We start from the raw sequence: 22,858 nt of genomic DNA on the forward strand, positions 1-22,858 counted from the left end.
GTGAAATTATTGCTTCAGAAAGCATGCTCATTTTAATCACTTTCTAGATTTTTTTTCCCCAAGTTGCTCTACTAAAATGTGTTTTCATCTTTCTACTTCTATGGAATTAGATTATTATTTTCACCACACTATTTCTGTTGTTGATTATCATTTTCTCATAAAACAATTCAGTTGACCATCTAACTGCCTTTTGTGAACAGTCTCCTACTCACTGTCATCTTCAAACATTTTAGGTCCATTTGTAAATACAATCATAATCTGTCTATATCACCAAAAAGCACACAAATCCATTAACTAGCCAAAATGTTAGTAAATATCTGTTGCTGTAGCTTCTAAGCCAAATAATTGTCAGCCAGAGAACAGTTTACTTATCTTTTGCAAGTGCCAATTCATTGTTCATTATTATTATTCTATTTTCAGTAATATTCAGAACATTCCAAAACTAAGTTACAGAAAAGGTAAAAGAAAGAAAATAGAACAAAATATTCTAAACAAAAATTTAAGTTAAGGTGCCTCTATCCCCCCAAAAAAGAAAGAAAGATGCCTTCATCCTAAAATATAGAGAAGGAATTGGCCACCCACTCCAGTATTCTTTTCTGGAGAACCCCATGGATAGAAGAACCTGATGGGCTAGAGACCATGGTGTCACAAGAGTTGGAAATGACTTAAGGACTGAACAACAATCCTAAGATAAACATGTTTTTAAAAACTTTTTAATTTCAAGTGATAGGAACAGATAGTTTCATGGTGTAAATACTGGAAATAGTAAATTTCTCACATATAGGCTGAATACCCAAAAGACTAAAAACTAAAGAGATGACTTTTGATCACTGAATGCACATTACTGCATAGCAATTACTAAGTCGATTTTGTGTTCTTCAGTAACCCATGAGCCATCATCTCCTGTTTCTTTTCATTATAATAAGAGTCATTTCATGTTTGTATTGGAGATATATCAGTTGAAGAAGAGTACTGTGCATTTCACCTGGATTGCTGTAGATTGAACAAATGAAGAAATTGCCAACTAAATGCAGGGATTCCAAACCATCTCTACTGAAATAGTATATCTACTCAATTTGACTATTTATTAAAAGGTCATCAGCTTTGATAGATACAATGTACTTTCTTTGTAAATTACGTATGAATATCTTCCTTCATATTTTTCTATATTATGTACGTCTGAAGTTTCTAGTTTCTCATTTCCTACCTTAACCTAATAATTCTCCTCTCCAAAATACAATAATTTCTCTTTAAACCCCATGTTCTAGAAATACATCATGCAATCAATCCATTTCATTGAAAATGATTTCAGAGTATATGAACATTTTGATGTGCACTTATCAGTTGTTGATTTTTCTTGTCTGCTTTATCAATAATTTATATTTGTGTTTTCAGATTCCAAGAAAACAAAAACACCTACAGAAGGTATTGGGAATATTTCCTTTTTCTGTCTTATGTTTAATGAACCCCAAGCAGAATTCCTTTTTAAAGGATTCCCATGAAAGAAAAAAATATATATGGGATTAAAAAGAGAGAGAGAGAAATATTGAGAAAGAACAAGAAAGAGTCGAGTCTTTACTGACAATAATTCTATGAAAAATATTTGGCAGTAATAAAACTAAATACTGCATATGTTTGCTTTTCATATTAATTGTTTTCAAAGAAATGTTTGCTGGACAAGAAATTTAGCAGTGTTCAGTATCAAGCATTTATTTTGCTAGAAAGCACAAATTTAATTAATCTTGGATATACCATCATCAATGAAACGGAATCGTTTAAGTCTTGAAGAGAATGATAAACTATTGGCAAGTATACATGTGTCCTCTGTTTGTATGTGTTTATGTGTCCAGAATGTTTTATATGTATTTAAAAAGACTACAATATATAATTCTTTTAAATGATTAAACAGTATCATCTTAGATCCATTGTCAAATAATGCTTTACAGTCAACTTATGGAAACACCTATAATAGTCAGCAATACCTCAGGTCAACACTTACCGTGAAATTTAAGGGGAGAGAATGAGGGGAGGGACTGAAAAAATTAAAATCAAACCAGTGTGTTGGGGGAGTATATTTTATCTTTGACAATTTCATGAGCAATGGTTTTCTATTTATATTTCTTTCAACAGAACTACCCAAGGGAAAAAGTAAGGAAATGCATGCAAAGTATATATTTTTTTCTATTTACTTAAATTATTGGCTTGCTGTTATCCTTAAACTTGTGGTTTTGGATCTTCCTTTTTTATGTTTTATGCATGGGGACTCTCTATTTTTGTCAGAATGAAAGAGTGTACAACCCGGGGAGAGGCTGGTCAGAGTGAACTGAAAAGCATGGCACTCTAATTTCTTTGAGTCCTGTTCAAATCCATGCAGTCATCTAATAATATCCACAGTCATCACCAAAAAATATAACTTTGTTCCATTAACCGAAAGGGTATTATATTATGTTACTGTAAACGTAGTCTCTGTAATCTGGTTAGTTCTGTAGTTAGAAAATAGAAGGGAAATTCTTTTTCAGGCTAGATTTACAGTCTCTTTTCTGCTTGCTTTCTTCTTGTGATCCATAAATATTTTGGTATGTTCACATGATGTATGACATTTTGTCCATAAAATGATTCTTTTTCCCTATAAGCTCTATGAGCTCTGTGAAACTGCATTGTTTAGGATGCATAACTTAGGCTTTAACACATATTATTAAAGCTTGCTTGCCGACAGTTCAGTAAAGCTTGGTGCTTTGAGGTTGTATCTTTTGCAGATGTATACTCTTCTCTGAAGATATGGGGTATGTTGAACAAACAGAAACAAAAATGTCCAATTTAACCCTGTTCAATTAGCCATTAAAAGCCATCAATTTCCCAGTAGGTAGCACTTTAAAAATTCTAGGAGAAATTAAAAACATATTTAAAAATAGATACCAAGTTAAAAAAAAAAAAGATTTATGTGCACTTTGGTCTGGCAAAAGTTAGGACATTGAGACTCCTTAAGTCATAAAAGTGCTCTAGAAAGTCCTGTGAAGAGAATCATGAAATGGTACCGCAGCTCAGCCAGGGGGAGCAATCTGTCTACAGAGGAGTTTGTGGTCCTTCGGTCCTGGATTTCTCTGTGGGCACAGCAGCTGCTGGGCAGCGGCACAATGATGTGGAAAACGCTCTGTACACCACTTCTCCAGCAGGGAAATGCGGGACACCTGGAGATCTGGAAAATGGTATTAAGTGACATATATATGTGACCTTAAGGCACTTACTTTATTACAGTCTGTATGATTTAAAAGTTCCCACAGACACTGCAACTTCTTGATAATCTTCAGAGTATTGATATATTTGATAAATAAACATGCCTTCCCAGACATTTGTTTAGCATCCCAACTGTCTCTCTCCTTGGGAAGTTCTGTGGGTTGTGACTTGGACAGTAACAAGGACAGGAAAAAAGAGGTTTCCTCCTTATAAATTAACTTATTTGCTCTAGTTTATCATCTGGACCTGCTTTTGTTGTTCTTGTTGTCATATTTATTTATTGGATTTAGTGACTTTTTTTTTTTACTTCAAGATTACTTTATTCAGTTATACTTCTCCAATCCTATATTCTTATTTTGCTATAACCACAACTTGTTGGTTATTTATTTTGTTTTGTTTTTCAGTTTAATACAAATCATGGTAGAGGAAATGGGGAAAGTGTACATGGGACCTTCCTGTATATGGTTTTGTCAATTCTAATGATCTATATTTTTTCAAAATGAAAAGTAAAAAAAATTAAAAATCAATTGTAAATATGATTTCACAGTCCTTGTAGATATAATGGTAAATTAATTTGTATTTATTAAGACAATTCCATAATTACATTTTGATTATCCCATATAATAAATGCTCGATAGCCTTTTCCTCCATATCATCCCAAATTAACACAGGTGTTTTTCTGCTTGCAGAATAATATTCTGATGTGATTGGAAGACCCTTATTTTAACTTTGAAATCTCACAGATAGCTCGTAATCGATTTTGAGGCATACCCAAGTCTACTTCCAGTATTTTTTTATTGTTATCACTTTAGAAATTTCTTAGAAATATTTTTGTAGTTGGTGGTTCAGCTCAGCAATAAATTAAGCAATGCATTTAATTACTCTATGTTTTCCAGACAATTTTTGGTAATGTTCTTAATTGTGTTGTTAACTAAGTCGCCTGAGCTTCTTCCTTTTGACTTGTAACATTTGGTCAAGCCATCCATTGTATTTGTTTTATTGTCTGCCTGCTATCTTGGGAGTGGCTAAATCACTCATTATACCATCACAACTACAAGCCTGTAAACAAAACTGTATGCTTGAAAGATTGATGTGATGACCTTAGGAAATTTGATGACACTCTATGTTTCTAAAATAAAGTTCTAAGAACTCTTTCAGTGTAAACATCTTCTAGTCTCAAAAATATATGCACTAAATAAAACTTAAAGAAATCTCATTCTTTTTCTTTAAAAAATCAGATATTAATGTGTCTATGTTAAAGCACTTGACAATCATCTAAATTAACTTGACAAGCTCGTCAAGGCAAAATAAGTAAGAATAGAAGTGTAGATAATAGCACTTCATATAAAATTAGTACCTGCACTTCATATAAAATTAGTGCTTATTTTAATATAAATGTCAGCTTAATCGTGAGGCCAGAATAATGCTTTGTCTCATATAATACTGGCAAAAGTGTGTTCTTAAAAAGAAACACTGTCTGAAAAGGACTCTGTAAGAAGCATTTGTCCTGAAAACAAGGGAATTGTGTTGTGCTTCTTCCTGAAAATTCTTAGTCTATTTTTAGTGCCTTAAATCTGCCTCAGCAAAGCCTTTGTCTTAGCTAAACAAATATCTTTTCAATACAAGAAAATTTCACCTTATAATAAAAAGTCCAGAGGAAATCTGTTCATCCTTATCTGAGGATTATTTTGAAGCAACTGCAATAATTATCCTTATTGCTTACTTTTTATCCCAAATTTATTTCATATTGATCTAGTCAGTAAGAAAATTTAAACTTTTTCCATCCTTTATAGACCTTATGATATCTTTCTAGATTCTTATCTGTGAAAAATTTTAATTCCTCTCATATTCAGAATATCTTTATTGCTGTTGTATGAGGAAAAACTGAGAAGAAATGGAAAAACTTATTTTAAATATATGTCGATATTAATCTTCATGGCAGCTATTATTGGTGCAATACTGCGCTAGTACATGTATGTGTCTTTGTCTTAGAACAATTAAGTTGGAAAATAAAATTGGAGTAATAATAATAAAGCACAAATAATGTATTTCAGAACAGGAAAAGAAAGAAAAACACATGGAACCAGGTAACGGTTTTTAAATTCCTCCATCCTCTTAATTTTGAGATATTAATTTGCAATTGAATGCTGAAATGCCATCAAATAGCATGGAATGTTAATTTTTTTTTTCTTTTCTTGTTTGATTCAGCAAAGTCACCAAAGAAGGAACAGTCAGGTGAGTCAGACTGGGGCTGCAGGGGTCTTTCTAGCTGATGTCCAGGCTTTATTAATGCTGCAGCCTCAGACAGGGGGTAAGGGCCAAGACAGGGGGAACGGGCAGGAAATCCTTCCATCTTATGAGATGTCATTTTTCCATGCTCTGGACATAGAGTTAATGTCAAGGCCATGTAAGAAAATGGAAGTAATACGTTACATTCTTGCTACTCAATGTGTGTTCTGTGAACCAGCAGTGTAAGGGTCTCCTGAGAGATTGTTAGAGATGCAGAATCTCTGGTCCCATGCCAGACCCACTGAATCAGAATCTGCAACTTCCTAATATCCCCAGTGGATTTGTCAATGCAGTATGAGAAGCCCTGTTATAGTCTAGTGTAAAAAACAAAAATAAAAGCAAAACCCTTCCTGTAAATGCATCTGATATTGCTTTGTTTTTAAATAGAAAATATTTAATTCTAGCAGATATTCTCAAAAATGTCCTTTATTGACACATCTTGAGTACTCAGGGTAGTTGCAGTGAGAGAAATAAACTATATCTTCAATCTATTTACATTTGAATGAGGGGGAAAAAAACGAATTGAGAATCAGACAAGCAGAAAAAACACACATACAAACAAACAAAAACTAAGAATTCAGTACCTGTAGATATCAAATGATTTTCTTAAAGTTTCCAGGCATTTAATAACTTGCCCTATCTGTTGTTTCAAATGAGTATAAATGTATTTCCTGATGAAGGAACTTTAATGATCTGTGTGTGTATGTGTGTAGGTAATCATAGCCTCATATGATGTCCATTAGTCACTCCTCCCACCATAATATATTTAAATGGAAATAGCATTTACATTAGCGATACATTAAAATAAAAATTGGGTTTCCCAGGTGGCACTAGTGGTAAAGAACCTGCCTGCCAATGCAGGAGATGTAAGAGACTCAGGTTTGATCCTTGGGCTGGGAAAAAACCCTGGAGGAAGGTACAGCAACCCACTCCAGTATTCTTACCTGGAAAATTCTATGGACAGAGGAGCCTAGCTGGCTGTGGCCCATAGGGTTGCAGAGTTGGACCCGAATGAAGTGACTTAGCACACATGCACAAAATAAAAACTGCAATATTATGTAAACAACCAGGCAAATCTACTAAATTACTTCTACCCCTATCACAAACCACAGCAAGTCAGATTCGAAACCACATTTCTTATTCTTCTTTCAGGTTTGTAAAACATCCTCAGCAAACCCAAATCATTTAGGTGATTCTCCAACTAGTTCCCATGGCATCATTTTATTTTTCATATAAAAACACTTAACATACTTTTATGATCATATTACCTTTTCAGTTTCCCAGTTTAAATAGAAATTAGAAGATGAGGATCATTTTTTATATCTTTATCCCCACAGTGCCTATTATAATGTCAAGAACATTTTGGATACTTGATAATGTTTGATTGGATGAAAAAAATATCAAATATGATAATAAATTTTTGAAAAAACATAAACATGAATAACTCTTAAATAATTTATAATATGTAATAATCTCACTTTCACCACATTAGGTATTCCAGGGTAACGTTCCCACCATTTGGCCATAACATATATTCTTACTTGTGTACATATGCAGAAAGTTAAATTAGAGCATACATCAGAGAGATATAAACATGGAGAGACATGAAGACTGATGATGGGTATAATCAGTTTTAAGAGTTTTAATAACTAAACATTAAGATCTAATATTTGACAAAATGCAGTAATCTAAATTTCTTGAAATTTTTTCTTGCAACTATTGGGTAATTTATTGATTCATTTTCTTCTTTTCATACCATTTTGTAAACTTTAAGGAAACTGCATTGGCTTATATATAAAATCAATCTGTTCTTATATAATTTAAAATGGAAAACAAAATGAATGAGTCATGAATGAGCATTCTGTGTTGGGAGAAGGTATATGAATATCAGAAATCTGTGGTTCATGAAAGTAGAAATGAAAGTTGCTCAGTCCTGTCCAACTCTTTATGACCCCATGGACTATACAGTCCATGGAATTCTCCAGGACAGAATACTGGAGTGCATTGCCCTTCTCCAGGGGATCTTCCCAACCCAGGTCTCCCTCATTGCAGGCAGGTTTACCAGCTGAGCCACAAGGGAATCCCAGGAATATCAGAACTGGTAGCCTATCCCTTCTCCAGGGAATCTTCCGGATCCAGGAATCGAACCGGGGTCTCCTGCATTGGAGGCAAATTCTTTACCAACTGAGCTATCAAGGAAGCCTTAATATATTTAAAATTTATAAAAGAAAATAGCACAACATTGTATGTTCTTTTTCTCAGATATACTTTTTTCTTTAGTTTACAAGGCTATAATATAGTCTTTTTAAAAATGAAAATAGCTGTAAAACTATTTGAGAGAGACCCAAGGAGACTTATAACTGATTTAGACCTTATTATTTTTTTGTCCTTAACAGCTCCAAGTGAAAAACACATTAAAGCAAGTATGTTGACTAAAACTTGAAAAAACAAAAAGCATATTTCAGCAGCTTACTCATTTAACTTTCTGCTTAGACAATGCTAATGCTAATTTTTAAGGCTGACTTACCAAATGTTCCTTGCTCTGATTATGTGTTGTGTTAAACAAATATGCATACTTACTCAACCTTGTATGTTTTGTGAATCAGTTCTTAAGACTTACCTACAGAACTTTCATTTGTAAATGTTAATTTGTCTAGATCATAACATCTTTTAGAATTGTTTGTATTTTTGTTTCCCATGGTACAGAATGACAAGTGATCTTTTCAGTTTTTTTAAACATAATAGGCAATTTTCTTAATGGTTAATCACTTGATCAAACCAGGAGGCAACATAATTTGTCTACCAGTGAAAGTTATTGTGTCTTTAATGAAATGAAACCCTACAATTTTATTATTTATTTATTACTCTTACAATATCATAATTTTTTAAGGCTTTTATCCTCAAAATTTTTTAAATTTATATATTTTTAATTGAAGGATGATTGCTTTACAATATTATTTGTTTCTGCCATACATCAACATATATCAGTCATAAGTATACATATGTCCCCTCCCTTTTGAACCTTAGATTTTTAATAACTATCAACTGGTAGCTGTAACATACTGTGGCATTTGCATCTATGAAATTTTGACAATACACTAAAGAATAAATGCTTTTTTCTTTGTTGGCATTTCTCAATTAGATGAAGTATCTAACAGATTGTCATTAATGACAATTATTTTAGGGAAAATGGTGTGTGAGCTTAGAACAAAATATTCTTTCAGCTTCTCTAAACTTTGTCTTAAGATCAAACCACGTTTTTATTCATGGTGTAAATATGTTTATGTTTTCTTTTGACTTAGAGTTACATAAGTATTAATGATAGTACTAGTACAAAAAGAGAATACATGTTTTATTTACTGCCAGGTTTTTGAGACAGAGTATGTCATTGGTAAATATATCAGAGAAAAATGGAAGATATAATGTTGTGTAGCTTGGTGTCTTTTTAAAAATTACAGTTGAAAGTGTTTACATAGACATTTTAGACCTTAAGGAAAGGTGTAACATGAATCTAAAATTCCACTTATGTTTTCATGAAAATTTTTACTTGAATATAAGCTGATTAGAACTTCATATTACTGAGTATTTAGTATGCTAATACTCAGTCTGTAGAAATGCATAATCAAGAAAATATATAAAACAAAATTGATAATTTTGCTGCAGTGATTCAGAACTTTAGATTGGAGATTACTCTGAAAATGAACATTTTCTTCCTAGGAAAATGTGACATTTAGATAAAAATACTCATTTGCGATGAAAAAAAAATTCTGTAAGTTCTGCTATCTATGAAACACTATCCAATCAAGTTTTGAAGAGATCAGCATCTTTTGCAGGAAATTAGCAAATTTAGCTTGCCAAATCATCTTAGACTCAATATAAAAGTCTCAAAAGAATTGATATCCATTTCCTTGTATAGTTGAATGATTTGAACTTGACATAGGCATTATCTCCCAGTATAGAAGTTAATTAAAAACAATTCATAAATTATTTAAAATCTATGCTAGCAATGTGACTGTCCATTTCCCCAACTAAGAACTTGTTTTTTTTTGTTTGTTTGTTTTGGTTTTTTTTTGGTCTTGAAACCACGCAACAGAAGAATATTTCCATAGCTTCCATATATGGTGAGCTATTTATAAAGTTAATGCTTAAGTCATCTCATTACAAATACTGTTGAAAATTCCTTCTGTTACTCACAAAGTATGGGCCACATAGTATTGTGTATATAACCATTCAGGATATGATTTTACATTATCTTAAATTATGAGAGCAAGTGAGAAAGTGAGATGTATAGTTTAATATAAATTAAGTATTTATGGGATAATTGAATTAACAAGGGAAGGTGAGATTGGCAGGACTAGTGTAAATCTATGGAAAAAGTAAAAGGTAATTTGTCTTCAGCACTCAATTAAAGGAAATAATTAGAATGTGAGTTGAATTTGTGGTGTAGAATTATTTGTTCTAGGTCCTAAGGAAATCAAGATTAGTATAAGAAAAACACTGGAGGACGTAGACTAGTTTGGAGCTATATCACTACAGGGTGGATGTTCTCATGGTGTCATGAGCTTGAAGAAAAGAGAAATCATTCTGGTTCAGTGATGTAGCATACACTACGGAAGGGCACTTACTGCCTCCACATGTAAAGTTATGCATCAGTGATTATGTGGATGGAGGAGGAGTGCCTTTTACCAACAGAGATGCCAAACCTAGATTTACAATTTCTGCAGGTCGATAAAGATTCCATTATAATTGTTATTGTTCAATCACTGAGTTGAGTCCGACTTTTTGTGACCCCATGAACTGCAGCACACCAGGCTTCCCTGTCCTTCACTATCTCCCAGAGTTTGCTCAGACTCATTTCCATTGAGTTGATGATGCCATCCAACTATCTCATTCTCTGTTGTTCTCTTCTCCTCCTGCCCTCAATCTTTCCCAGCATCAGGGTCCTTTCCAGTGAGTCAGATCTTCACATCAGGTGGCCAAAATATTGGAGCTTCAGCTTTAGCATCAGTCCTTTCAGTGAATATTCAGGACTGATCTCCTTTAGGATGGACTGGTTGGATCTCCTTACAGTCCAAGGGACTCTCAAGAGTCTTCTCCAACACCATAGTTCAAAAGCATCAATTCTCCAGCACTCAGTCTTTATGGTCCAACTCTCACACCTGTTCATGACCACTGGAAAAGCCATAGCTTTGACTAGACGGACCTTTGTTGGCAAAGTAATGTCTCTGCTTTTTAATATGCTGTCTAGGTTTGTCATAGCTTTTCTTCCAGGGAGCAATAGTCTTTTAATTTCATCATTGCTATCACCATCTGCTGTGATTTTGGAACCCAAGAAAAAAAAGTCTGTCACTGTTTCCACTGTTTCCCCATCTATTTTTGCCATGAGTGATGGGACCTAATGCCATGATCTTCGTTTTTTGAATGTTGAGTTTTAAACATTTTTAAACGGCTTTTTAACAGCTGTTTTACACAGTTTTAAACAGCTTTTTCACTCTCCTCTTTCACCTTCATCAAGGGACTCTAGTTCCTCTTCACTTTCTGCTATAGGGTCGAATCCTCTGCATATCTGAGGTTATTGATATTTCTCATGGCAATCTTGATTCCTGCTTGTGCTTTATCCAGCCCGGCATTTCACATGATGTACTCTGCATATAAGTTAAGTAAGCAGGGGGACAATAAACAGCCATTGCGTACTCCTTTCCCAATTTTCAACCAGTTCATTGTTCCATGCCTGGTTCTAACCATTGCTTCCTGACCTGCATACAGATTTCTCAGAAAACAGGTAAGTTAGTCTAGTATTCCCATCTCTTTAAGAATTTTCCACAGTTACTTGTGATCTACACAGTCAAAGGCTTTAGCATAGTCAATGTAGCAGAAGCAGATGTTTTTCTTTAAATTCTATTTTTTTTTTTTCTTACAATGCAAAATGTTGGCAGTTTGATCTCTGGTTCCTCTGCCTTCTCTAAATCCAGATGTACATCTGGAAGTTCTCAGTTCATGTACTATTTAAGCCTAGCTTGAAGGATTTTGATCTTTAGCTTGCTGGCATGTGAAATTAGTACAATTGTGCAGTAGTTTGAACATTTTTTGGCATTGCCTTTCTTTGGGATTGGAATGAAAATTGACCTTTTCCATTTTCATACTGCATTAAAAAAATGCCTCAACACACCCAGTTCTCCTTCCTTCAGTCCACTGCACATCCCCCCCAACTCCTTACCACCACATTGGATAATGAAATAGGGGTTGATGGTATGACTACTTATTTTCATGAAGGAAGGGGGTAAAACAAGTAGATTTTTAGATGCAGATCTTTTACACTACTCTTGGTGATCAAGAGGGAATATAGTTGACAGTGCTTAGCAAATACATTAGACATCACTCTCTTTTTCCAAAAGAACACTTCGAGGACCAGTATTCTTCAAACCTTTGTAAAGTACTGCCATACATTGATTTATTCCTCTTATCAAGGACAGCAGGGCTTTGATAATATTTTCTTGTGCATATTTGACCAGCCTGTGGTCAGTTTGAATTATGAGTAAAAAAGATACCAAAGACCCAGATCAGAGCCAAAGTCTAGTTATTTTTAATTGTGGGTCTAAATTTGAATTAAATAACAACAATCAGGAATTTTTCATTTCTTGGTTTTAGCACCACACTGGATTTTTGTGTTATGCTCAACCACCTACATGTGTGAGTCACACAACTGCACACATCTATCTCTTGATCTACCAATATATGTCATGATCTTCCAGGAATATCCAGTATGCAGAATTTAAAGCCTAAGTACCTTTGAATTTATTCAAATATATGATACTAGAAGACTATTTGGGAACAGCTGATAATACTTAGAAAGTGACATGGCTTTTTTACTCAGTTTAAATATTCTGTCATGGAAATTTCTGGGGAAAAAGATCTATAGGCCTGAACTAGTAGATCTGATATCAGTGAGATGTGTCTAGACCACAGGTTGCATGTCCTATATGACACTGTATCTCATCATTTAGGGCAGACTGGGTTTATTTGTATTATTCCAGAATAATAATTACTAGCAACTCTTTTCACCTGCTTAGTTTGGATGATAAATTATATGATCACTACCCAAATCACATATGATGCTGCCTGATTGAACTTAAAATAGCACTGATACAATGCCAGGTGCTGGTTTGGGAATTTAAGTACCATAAAAACTAGACTGTAATAGACCTGGGGCTGATTTAGATTGTAGGGCAAGATGTGCTTCTTATTTAATCCTACTTATAAAGCCACAGTTGGTGTCCTGGGTGCCATCCTGAAACTGGAAAATGTCATGGTTCAGAGCTTAAGAATATTCATCAAGTTTGGTTCAAAGAAAACCAAGCTAGATAAAGGAGTACTAGCAGAAGTAGAATCTGAGTTCAGTTTAGAACAAGGAAGCATGGAGGAAGAGGAAAGAGTTTCAAAAGAGAAAATCAGAAATAAACTTTATGGAAATATAATGAGTACAGCAAAATAACACTAAAATGTATGACTATTGAGACAAGTGCAATGTGACTTGAGTCTTATTAATAAAGCAATCTCTTGATATTGTGTTTTAAATGATGGCATGGTATTGGGGCAGATCTAAAGTTTTCCAGTAGGACAGGAACAAAAGAGACCTAAAACAATTCCACTTGATCAAAATCTGATGTAAGAAAAAAACAGCCATTTCAATAGAGAATGGAGAGATTATTTTTGAGTATTGCTGATGCAGTTGGTATTCATTGCAAAGAAGTAATTTATTCCTACTTTGTACAACTTCAAAATATCAGTTCTGGATGGTTTCAGAAATTGAACAAAACAAGGCATTAAATAAGTATAGGAAGATATATTTTTATATTATTTTGAAATACAGTTGAATCTCAAATTACATGCAAATTCAAGTCATAAAAAGTTTAATATATTTTATTATATTAAAATTAAAGCCAATCAATAGATACCATAAAGAGATAAAAGACAAGCTACATATTTGGAAAAGATGTTTGTAGCCTGTATTAGTAACTAGAGATTAGTAGTGAAAAAAAACTCTAAAAAAGGACAAAGAACTTGATAGAATAGTGGGTAGAAAAATGAATAAAAGATATAAGCAAGTATCAAAAATAAAACAAGAAAGACACAAAATGGCCTAAAAATATGTCAAAATAGATTTAGTGTGTTAATAATAATGAAAATTTTCTTAAAATCACAGTAATACTATTTTACACATATCAAATTGACCCCATTACAAAAATGGAGGAAAATGTTCATTCTGGTGATGGTTATGCTATGAAACAATAGAAACTCTTACATATACTGGTGGTATAAATGTAAAACTTTGGAAAAATATGGCATTTATTTAAACAAGAGTGCATGCTATGACCTAGCACTTTCACTTCTAAGAAAATTCTTGCACATTGCACCAGGATTCATATGCAGGAATATTCATAGCAGCAGCATTTATAATAATACAAAATTGGACAGGACCCAGTGTTCATTGGCAGGGGAATGGATAATATGTAGAATATGTATACAGTGGGGTGCTACACAACAGTGAAAGCAATCAACTACAGCTACTCATATCAGCATGACTTGTGTAAAAAGTTTAAGTAAACAGTGAATCAAATAGGAGAGTGACAAAAACATGAGGGGGACTCTGCTAGTAGGGGCTATGTCAGAGGTTTTGTAGAGACTACCTGGAAGCAAAGCAAAAAAATATTAATTGGCTGTGACGTATATTGCCTTATTTGGGAAAACTTAGTTATTTGACTCTTAACGATAATTGCTCTTGAGTACCATTTTCTTGATTCAAGAAAAATCTTGAATCTTGTTGACTCTGCCTTTGGTTTCTTTCAAACCACTAAAGCTGTTAAAGTCTAGTAGGCCATCTTGTTAAACTATTTTAACACTGCATCTCAACACATTTTGAAGGAAGCCAATTACAAGAATTAAAAAAAAATAATTCCATTTATATATCACTAAACAATAAAACTCAACCTGTGTATACTGGGCTTACCTTTGTTTGAAGATAAATTCATGTAATAAAAAACTACAGAAAAATAAATGATTTATACAGAAATTAGGGCAGTGATATTCTGAGATGAAGAGAGAGGTATGCAATGAGTAGTGAGACAAATAAGAGGTTTCAAAGAGATTGGTGATATTTTATTACCTAAGCTTACAGGGGGTTGGAAAGGTATGCATTTTTCACAAGGATTGTATCTTGGAAGAGAACGTCTGTATTACTTCACAACTGGTTACAAAAAAATTCAAGCACATTAAAGCCAAGTTTTCTCTGCTGCTTGCTTTGCTCTTAGGTGCCACATACATTTTATCCTTTAGGTAGTTTTAGTCTTGTCTGACTTCAAATACTCTAAGGTATTGACCTGGCATGTCTAATATCCATTTCTTGTTCTTTAATATCTGAATTTACAGAGACTGAACGAACCAAAGAAGAGGTTGGTTCTGCCTCATCGAAAAAAGGTCAGTGCAGCTTAAAGAAAAAGATGTCATGACTATAACTTCTTTATGCTAAAGTTTCTAACTTAATGTATTGTTTAATGCTTATCAGTTCAGTTTAGCCGCTCAGTCGTGTCCGACTCTTTGCAACCCCATGAATCACAGCACTCCAGGCCTCCCTGTCCATCACCAACTCCCGGAATTTACTCAAACTCATGTCCATTGAGTTGGTGATGCCATCCAGCTATCCCATCCTCTGTCGTCCCCTTCTCCTCCTGCCCCCAATCCTTCCCAGCATCAGGGTCTTTTCCAGTGAGTCAACTCTTTGCATGAGGTGGCCAAAGTATTGGAGTTTCAGCTTCAGCATCAGTCCTTCCAATGAACACCCAGGACTGATCTCCTTTAGGATGGACTGGTTGGATCTCCTTGCAGTCCAAGGGACTCCCAAGAGTCTTCTCCAACACCACAGTTCAAAAGCATCAATTCTTCGGTGCTCAGCTTTCTTCACAGTCCAACTCTCACATCCATACATGACCACTGGAAAAACCATAGCCTTGACTAGACGGACCTTTGTTGGCAAAGTAATGTCTCTGCTTTTTAATATGCTATTTAGGTTGTAAGTGTCTTTTAATTTCATGGCTGCAATCACCATCTGCAGTGATTTTGCAGCCCCGAAAAATAAAGTCAGCCACTGTTTCTACTATTTCCCCATCTATTTGCCATGAAGTGATGGGACTGGATGCCATGATCTTAGTTTTCTGAATGTTGAGCTTTAAGCCAACTTTTTCACTCTCCTCTTTCACTTTCATCAAGAGGCTTTTTAGTCCCTCTTCACTTTCTGCCATAAGGGTGGTGTCATCTGCATATCGGAGATTATTGATATTTCTCCCGGCAATCTTGATTCCACCTTGTGCTCATTCCAGTCCAGCGTTTCTCATGATGTATTCTGCATATAAGTTAAATAAGCAGGGTGACAATATACAGCCTTGATGTACTCCTTTTCCTATTTGGAACCAGTCTGTTGTTCCACGTCCAGTTCTAACTGTTGCTTCCTGAGCTGTGTATAGGTTTCTCAAGAGGCGGGTCAAGTGGTCTGGTATTCCCATCTCTTTCAGAGATGCTTATGGAAGAGCTTTATTTATTGATTTTACTATTTCACTGATACGGAACAAAGTCACTTTGCACAAGATTTGTAGTACCTATGTTAACAAGGCTTTGTCTTCAATACTCTGATGCCAAAATTTTTTATTCCTTTAGGGTCATAATCTAAAGATAGTAATTATAGTCTAATTGTAAGTTCGTTTTTGAAAGTAAATTGAAGAAATGCAACTGTGTAAACTCCACAGAATCCAATCATCTGGAGAGCATTCAAACTCATTACAGTGATTCGCATGTTTAGGGTTTGAACAAACAGAATTTTGACTAGTAGAACTTCCATGAACAATGTTCACTTTATGTAAGAATAGTGTAAAATTAGAAAATACGTTCCTTTGGATGCTTGCCTGGAAAGAAATATATTAGGAAGTTTGGAATTTAAGTTTTTAAATCTATTTTTCTTGTTATATCTAATCAGAAGCAACCATTATGTGAATATTGACTCCTCTTAGTTGATACTCTAAAGAATATCTTTAAGAACATTAATATATGTTAATAATATTCAGTATGATGAGAAATTTATATATTCTCCATTCAAAATAAACTGGGATAATATTGAAATTTGTGATTTTGCTTTACAAATAGATATGAAATCAATAATATATCCAGTATCTTTGGAAGAATCTCAAGGCACAGTTTAGCAACCCTATCCTCCACACACACATATACAAACACTACACACATACCCTTTCCCATATATGCCACTAAAATGACTTAACATTTTTCTTCTTAAAAGCTCTTTATTGCATATGCTCTTTAGGAAAATATGTATCAGGGCTATAGGGAGATATAAAATATATATGATACATATCCACATTCCCAAGCTTTATATATATATATTCATATATATATATGAATACATGGATATATTGATAAATGTATATATTAGTTAATCAAGTAAGCTATAAATTAATATGTTAGTTATATAAACTAGTGTATAAGTTACTATACACATGTATATACTGATGAAAGACAAATAATTAAAGGATACTTAAAGGAAATATAAACTGTACTATAAGATAATACTTAATTAGAACCAGTTGAATTATTTAATGGGTTTGCTTTTTCAAATATAACTCTACTTATTATTCTGAATTCATAGTAGATAGAAATAAAATCTGTTTCTTAGACAGCTTTTTTCTTAGTAACCTATTATTTGTGATGTCATTTTTGAGATAAGTGACCATGATACCTGTTTCATTAACATGTTTTACTAGGTATCGATTTGCCATAAGTGGCAGAGCCTTGAATTTATTGGGAGTCCATATTAATATATGTCATTCTTTTATGAGGTCTTATTCTGAAATCACTTTTGCTTGTCTGCATTAAGTGTAATGAGTAAAACCTGGGTGCTTCAGAATGGGTAATTCCATGGTGTCAATAACAAGGCTAAGGGTCTAAATACAGTTTCACAGGGTACATAGATCTAGTAAGTAACTATAAGGTAAGGACATCTATATATGTTGAAGCAAGAACAGAAGGAAGGCAGAATTGTGTTCAAAATCTTCAGTTGTGAATGAGACCAGTGGGATGTCCAAGTAGCAGTTATACGGATTTTATCTGGAATTAGATTTCACATATTGAGCCTCAAGAAATCTTTGATTGTCAAGACAGTCTGGAGACAGAGTTAAGAAGGAAAGATTTGAAAACTAGTAGCTGACCCATGCACAGACTATGAATCACTTGGATTTAGGGTAGAAATATGAGCACACATAATATGGAGTTCCATAATAAGGCTTCCCTGGTGGCTCAGAGGTTAAAGCGTCTGCCTCCAATGTGGGAGACCTGGGTTCGATCCCTGGGTTGGGAAGATCCCCTGGAGAAGGAAATGGCAACCCACTCCAGTATTCTTGCCTGGAGAATCCCATGGTCGGAGGAGTCTGGTAGGCTACAGTCCACAGGGTCGCAAAGAGTCGGACACCACTGAGCGACTTCACTTTCACTTTCAATATGGAGTTAGTCAAGTCCCATTAGAGTAAACAGACATACTGAATTAATATTGAATCTTAATTTAGTGAATTCACTGAAATATTCAACCAAGAATGATCTCTGAGTTTAGAGTAAGGCCAAGCATTTTGGTTGGGATTAATTAGAACTGATTGCTAGGCTCAGAATGAAATGCAAGGAGGTAAATAACCTGTTTATGAAAATAGAGTGTTGGCATTAGTTACTTTGCGTCTAGTTAATCTTATCTCGTACCTCAATCATTAATTTAAATATGACTTTACGTATTAGATTTCCTTGCAGCTATAGAAAATGAACAGAAACAAGTGTTCCTTCCAAAGCCGCCATAAATATTTTGAAACTCAGGTAGGACTTAACCAGTTTGACAAGTGACAAGTAACATTTAAAGGAGACTCTTCTCATTTGTCAGGTAGTTTCATTTCTCCTTATCAGTGACAATTAATCACACATGAAATATATATTGTTTCATCATACATATAGTAACCAACCCCCAATCGCCTTTGGGCTTTCTTTGTTTTTAAGATACTGGACTTTATTATTCAACATTGAGGCTTGAACTAGGAACTGTGTTACAATGTTTAGTGGAAACTACTGAGTTTACAATCATTTTAATGTTCAAAGTTAGAAAAATAATTAAAAATTTTAAATTAATCACAGTGTGCCAGTTTGTATCTGGTATAAATTGTTTAATCTTAAGCTTGCTTTTAAGTCAAATTTTATTTGGAGATATATAGTATTAAATCATCAATATGATAATTATCTTACTGTTTTATATTTGTTTTGAAGTTTTCAAATACTTTTCACTTTCATTCAACATATACTTGTGGATCATACACTATGTGAAAACTTAAAGAAATATTCAGATATTACTTAAGCAATTAAAATTAAATTCATGGATATATGAACCTTGATTGGCTCCATGAGTTATTTAGGCCTCATTTTTTTTTTTTCTTGCTTTCAGCTAAATGTTTTCCATATGATCATAGTTTATGTTTGAAAGCCAACAGGGTAAATAGATAAATAGAGATAAAGTGCCATAGGAGTTTAAAAATTATTCTTACCTTAGGAAAAGCAAAAGATTTGCTTTAAAAGGTGACTTTAAATTTAAGCCCTAAGTAACAGGTAGTCTTTTGTTACATAATAATTAGTTGAAAGAGTATCTTGGGCCTATGTAACAGAGGAAGGCAAAGCAGAGGGAAACTGCATGGTGTCTATGAAGAGTAATAAGAGTCTCAAGAAAAAAAAAAAAAAGAGTCTCAAGAATACAATATAAATTAATACAACTAGTGCTAATAATGCTGTAAGGGGGCCTGATTTTAAAATTCAGCTCTATCTTATGAGCACTAAGGAGTCAGAGAAGAATTGTAAGTATAGGAATGATACTCAGACTTTTGCTTTAGAAAATTAATAGACGCTTGCTCCTTGGAAGAAAAGTTATGACCAACCTAGACAGCATATTAAAAAGCAGAGACATTACTTTGCCAACAAAGGTCCATCTAGTCAAAGCTATGGTTTTTTCAGTAGTCATGTATGGATGTGAGAGTTGGACTATAAAGAAATCTGAGCACAGAAGAATTGATGCTTTTGAACTGTGGTGTTGGAGAAGATGCTTGAGAGTCCCTTGGACTGCAAGGAGATCCAACCAGTCCATCCTAAAGGAGATCAGTCCTGGGTGTTCATTGGAATGACTGACGCTGAAGCTGAAATTCCAATACTTAGGCCCCCTGATGCGAAGAACTGACTCATTTGAAAAGACCCTGATGCTGGGAAAGATTGAAGGTGTGAGGAGAAGGGCACGACAGAGGATGAGATGGTTGGATGGCGTCACCGACTCAATGGACAGGAGTTTGAGTAAACTCTGGGAGTTGGCAATGGACAGGGAGGCCTGGCGTGCTGCAGTCCATGGGGTCGCAAAAAGTTGCACACAACTGAGCGACTGAACTGACTGACTGAACTGAGGCTCATTAGGAAGTTTGGCAATGATATAGGCAATGTCCATTAGGATCTGATATTAGTCATGAAATTGGAAAGAAGGGATATTATATGAGCGCTATTATAAAATAGATTCTATGGAACTTGACAAGGTTGTCCAACTTTGCAAGGGAAAGGTTCAGAAATTATCTAATAAAAAGTTTGAAGCTGAGTACTAGAAGAATATTGGAGGAGGAAAGGGCCACCCACCCCAGTATTCTTGCCTGGGAAATACCATGGAGAGAGGAGCCTGGTGAGCTACAGTCCATGGGGTCACAAAAGAGTCAGACAAACTTAACTAGTAAACAACAACAACTAGAAGAATATTATTTAATATAAATATGAAATGATAAAAATGAAAATGAATAATAAAATGGGTAATAAAAATGAAAAAGATAAAAATAAACTATTTTGTGAGAGAAGACAAGATTAATTTTAGACATTTGAAGTAAAGTGCTGTGGCACATGCAAGTAACGTCAAGTGAATTAAATCAGACAAAGGCATGTGTCATCTAATTTTACTCATGAGTAGAATATAAAAAACAAACAGGAAACTAAAATAAATCAACAAAGAAAACAAAACCTAACATGTAGATATAGAGATCAGAGTGGTGGGGAAGGTTCAGGGGGGATGAATGTGTAAATACGATAGTAAAGATCGGAAACTAAATTTTTGGTGGTGAGCATTCTATAATTTATTCAAAAGTAGAAATATAATCTTGTACACATAGAAGTTGCATAACATTATTAATCAATGTTACCTCAATAGTATTATATAGTAAGATATAAATACTAAAGCCACTAGCTTTAATTTGAGAAAGCATCTTTTGGTATCTTTGTAATAAAAGTGAGATTGAGGTTTGCGATAAGCTGGAACTTTGCAGGTAATTAAACAGTGATAAAGTAAATGAAAACAAACCTGAAACTATAAGAAAACCCACTTCTCCACCTCACAGTTCCTTTCAGAACTGTCTGTCCATAATCAAGGCATTACTGTGTAAGAATGATATAGCTGCTTTGTTTCCTTCGTAGCTGGAATCTTTGTGCAGTACAAATCCACTTTTTCCCCTAAAATAGACCCCTCCAAATGTTGATCAGTATGAATGGTGTGATCCAAGTGGTGTGATCACTCATCTAGAGCCAGACATCCTGGAATGAGAAGTCACGTGGGCCTTAGGAAGCATCACTATGAACAATGCTAATGGAAGTGATGGAGTTCCAGCTGAGCTATTATCAAATCCTAAAAGATGATGCTTTGAAAGTGTTGCACTCAATATGCCAGCAAATTTGCAAAACTCAGGAGTGGCCACCAAACTGGAAAAGGTCAGTTTTCATTCCAATCCCAAAGAAAAGCAATGCCAAAGAATGTTCAAGCTACTGCACAATTACACTCATTTGACACGCTAGCAAAGTAATGCACAAAATTCTACAAGGTAGGCTTCAACAGTATGTGAACTGTGAACTTCAGGATGTTCAAACTGGATTTAGAAAAGACAGAGGGACCAAAGGTCAAATTGCCAACATCTGATGATGGATCATAGAAAAAGAAAGAGTTTTCCAGAAAAACATCTACTTCTGCTTTATTTACTACGCTAAAGCATATGACTGTGTGGATCACAACAAACTGTAGGAAATTCTTCAAGAGATGAAAATACCAGACCACCTTATCTGCCTCCTGAGAAACCTGTATTCTGGTCAATAAGCAACAGTTAGAACCGGACATGGAAAAACGGACTGGTTCCAAATTGGGAAAGGAGTATGTCCAAGCTATGTATTGTCACTCTGCTTGTTTAACTTATGTGCAGAGTACATCATGCAAAATGCTGGACTGGATGAAGTTCAAGCCCGATCAAGATTGCCAGTACAATGTCAATAACCTCAGATATGCAGAGGACACCACCCTTGTGGCAAAAAGCAAAAAGGGACTAAAGAGCCTCTTGATGAAAGTGAAAGAGGAGAGTGAAAAAGCTGGCTTAAAACTCAGCATTCAAAAAACTAAGATCATGGCATCCAGCCCCATCCCTTTATGGCAAATAGGTTGGGGAACAATGGAAGCAGTGACAGAGTTTATTTTCCTGGGCTCCAAAATCACTGCAGATAACGACTGCAACCGTGAAATTAAAAGACACTTACTCCTTGGAAGAAAAGCTATGACAAACTTAGATCACATATTAAAAAGCAGAGACATTACTTTGCTTTTATGGACCAACAAAGGTCTATATGGTCAAAGCTATGGTTTTTCCAGTAGTCAAGTATGAATGTGAGAGTTGGACCATTAAGAAGGCTGAGCACTGAAGAATTGATGCTTTTGAACTGTGGTGTTGGAGAAGACGCTTGAGAGTCCCTTGGACTGCAAGATCAAACCAGTCAATTCTAAAGAAAATCACTCTTTAATATTCATTGGAAGAACTGATGCTGATGCTGCAGTTGAAGCTCCAATACTTTGGCCACGTGATGCAAAGAGCTGGCTCATTAGAAAAGACCCTGATGCTGGGAAAGATTGAAGGCAGGAGGTGAAGGGGGTGACAGATGATGAGATGGTTGGATGGCATCACTGATTCAATGGACATGAGTTTGAGCAAGCTCCAGGAGATGGTGAAGGACAAGGAAGCCTGTATTATGCAGTCCATGGAGTCACAAAGAATTGGATAGGATTTAGCAACTGTACAACAATAAAAAGTCTGATATTACATGCAGAAGACAACATGCAACCAAGTTGGTTTTATTTCTGGAATGCAATTTCAAAAATCAACATAATTAACGATAATAATATAAAGGGAAATTAAACTTTTCA

At 34.6% G+C, this 22,858-nt stretch overlaps 1 protein-coding gene across 1 annotated transcript in view; it reads left to right on the forward strand.

Moving 5' to 3' along the window:
- Nucleotides 1-22,858, forward strand: part of LOC122685286 (triadin-like) — a 158,820-nt gene that overhangs the window by 63,621 nt on the left and 72,341 nt on the right. Inside the window, exons 4-9 of the mRNA XM_043889889.1 lie at nucleotides 1,396-1,425; nucleotides 2,131-2,148; nucleotides 5,289-5,321; nucleotides 5,443-5,469; nucleotides 7,920-7,946; nucleotides 14,950-14,997. Coding sequence (XP_043745824.1) covers nucleotides 1,396-1,425; nucleotides 2,131-2,148; nucleotides 5,289-5,321; nucleotides 5,443-5,469; nucleotides 7,920-7,946; nucleotides 14,950-14,997 — 183 coding nt within the window. The remainder of the gene's footprint in view (nucleotides 1-1,395; nucleotides 1,426-2,130; nucleotides 2,149-5,288; nucleotides 5,322-5,442; nucleotides 5,470-7,919; nucleotides 7,947-14,949; nucleotides 14,998-22,858) is intronic.

The sequence above is a fragment of the Cervus elaphus genome, chromosome 28, assembly GCF_910594005.1.
Source record: "Cervus elaphus chromosome 28, mCerEla1.1, whole genome shotgun sequence".
Taxonomy (NCBI): Eukaryota; Metazoa; Chordata; class Mammalia; order Artiodactyla; family Cervidae; genus Cervus; species Cervus elaphus.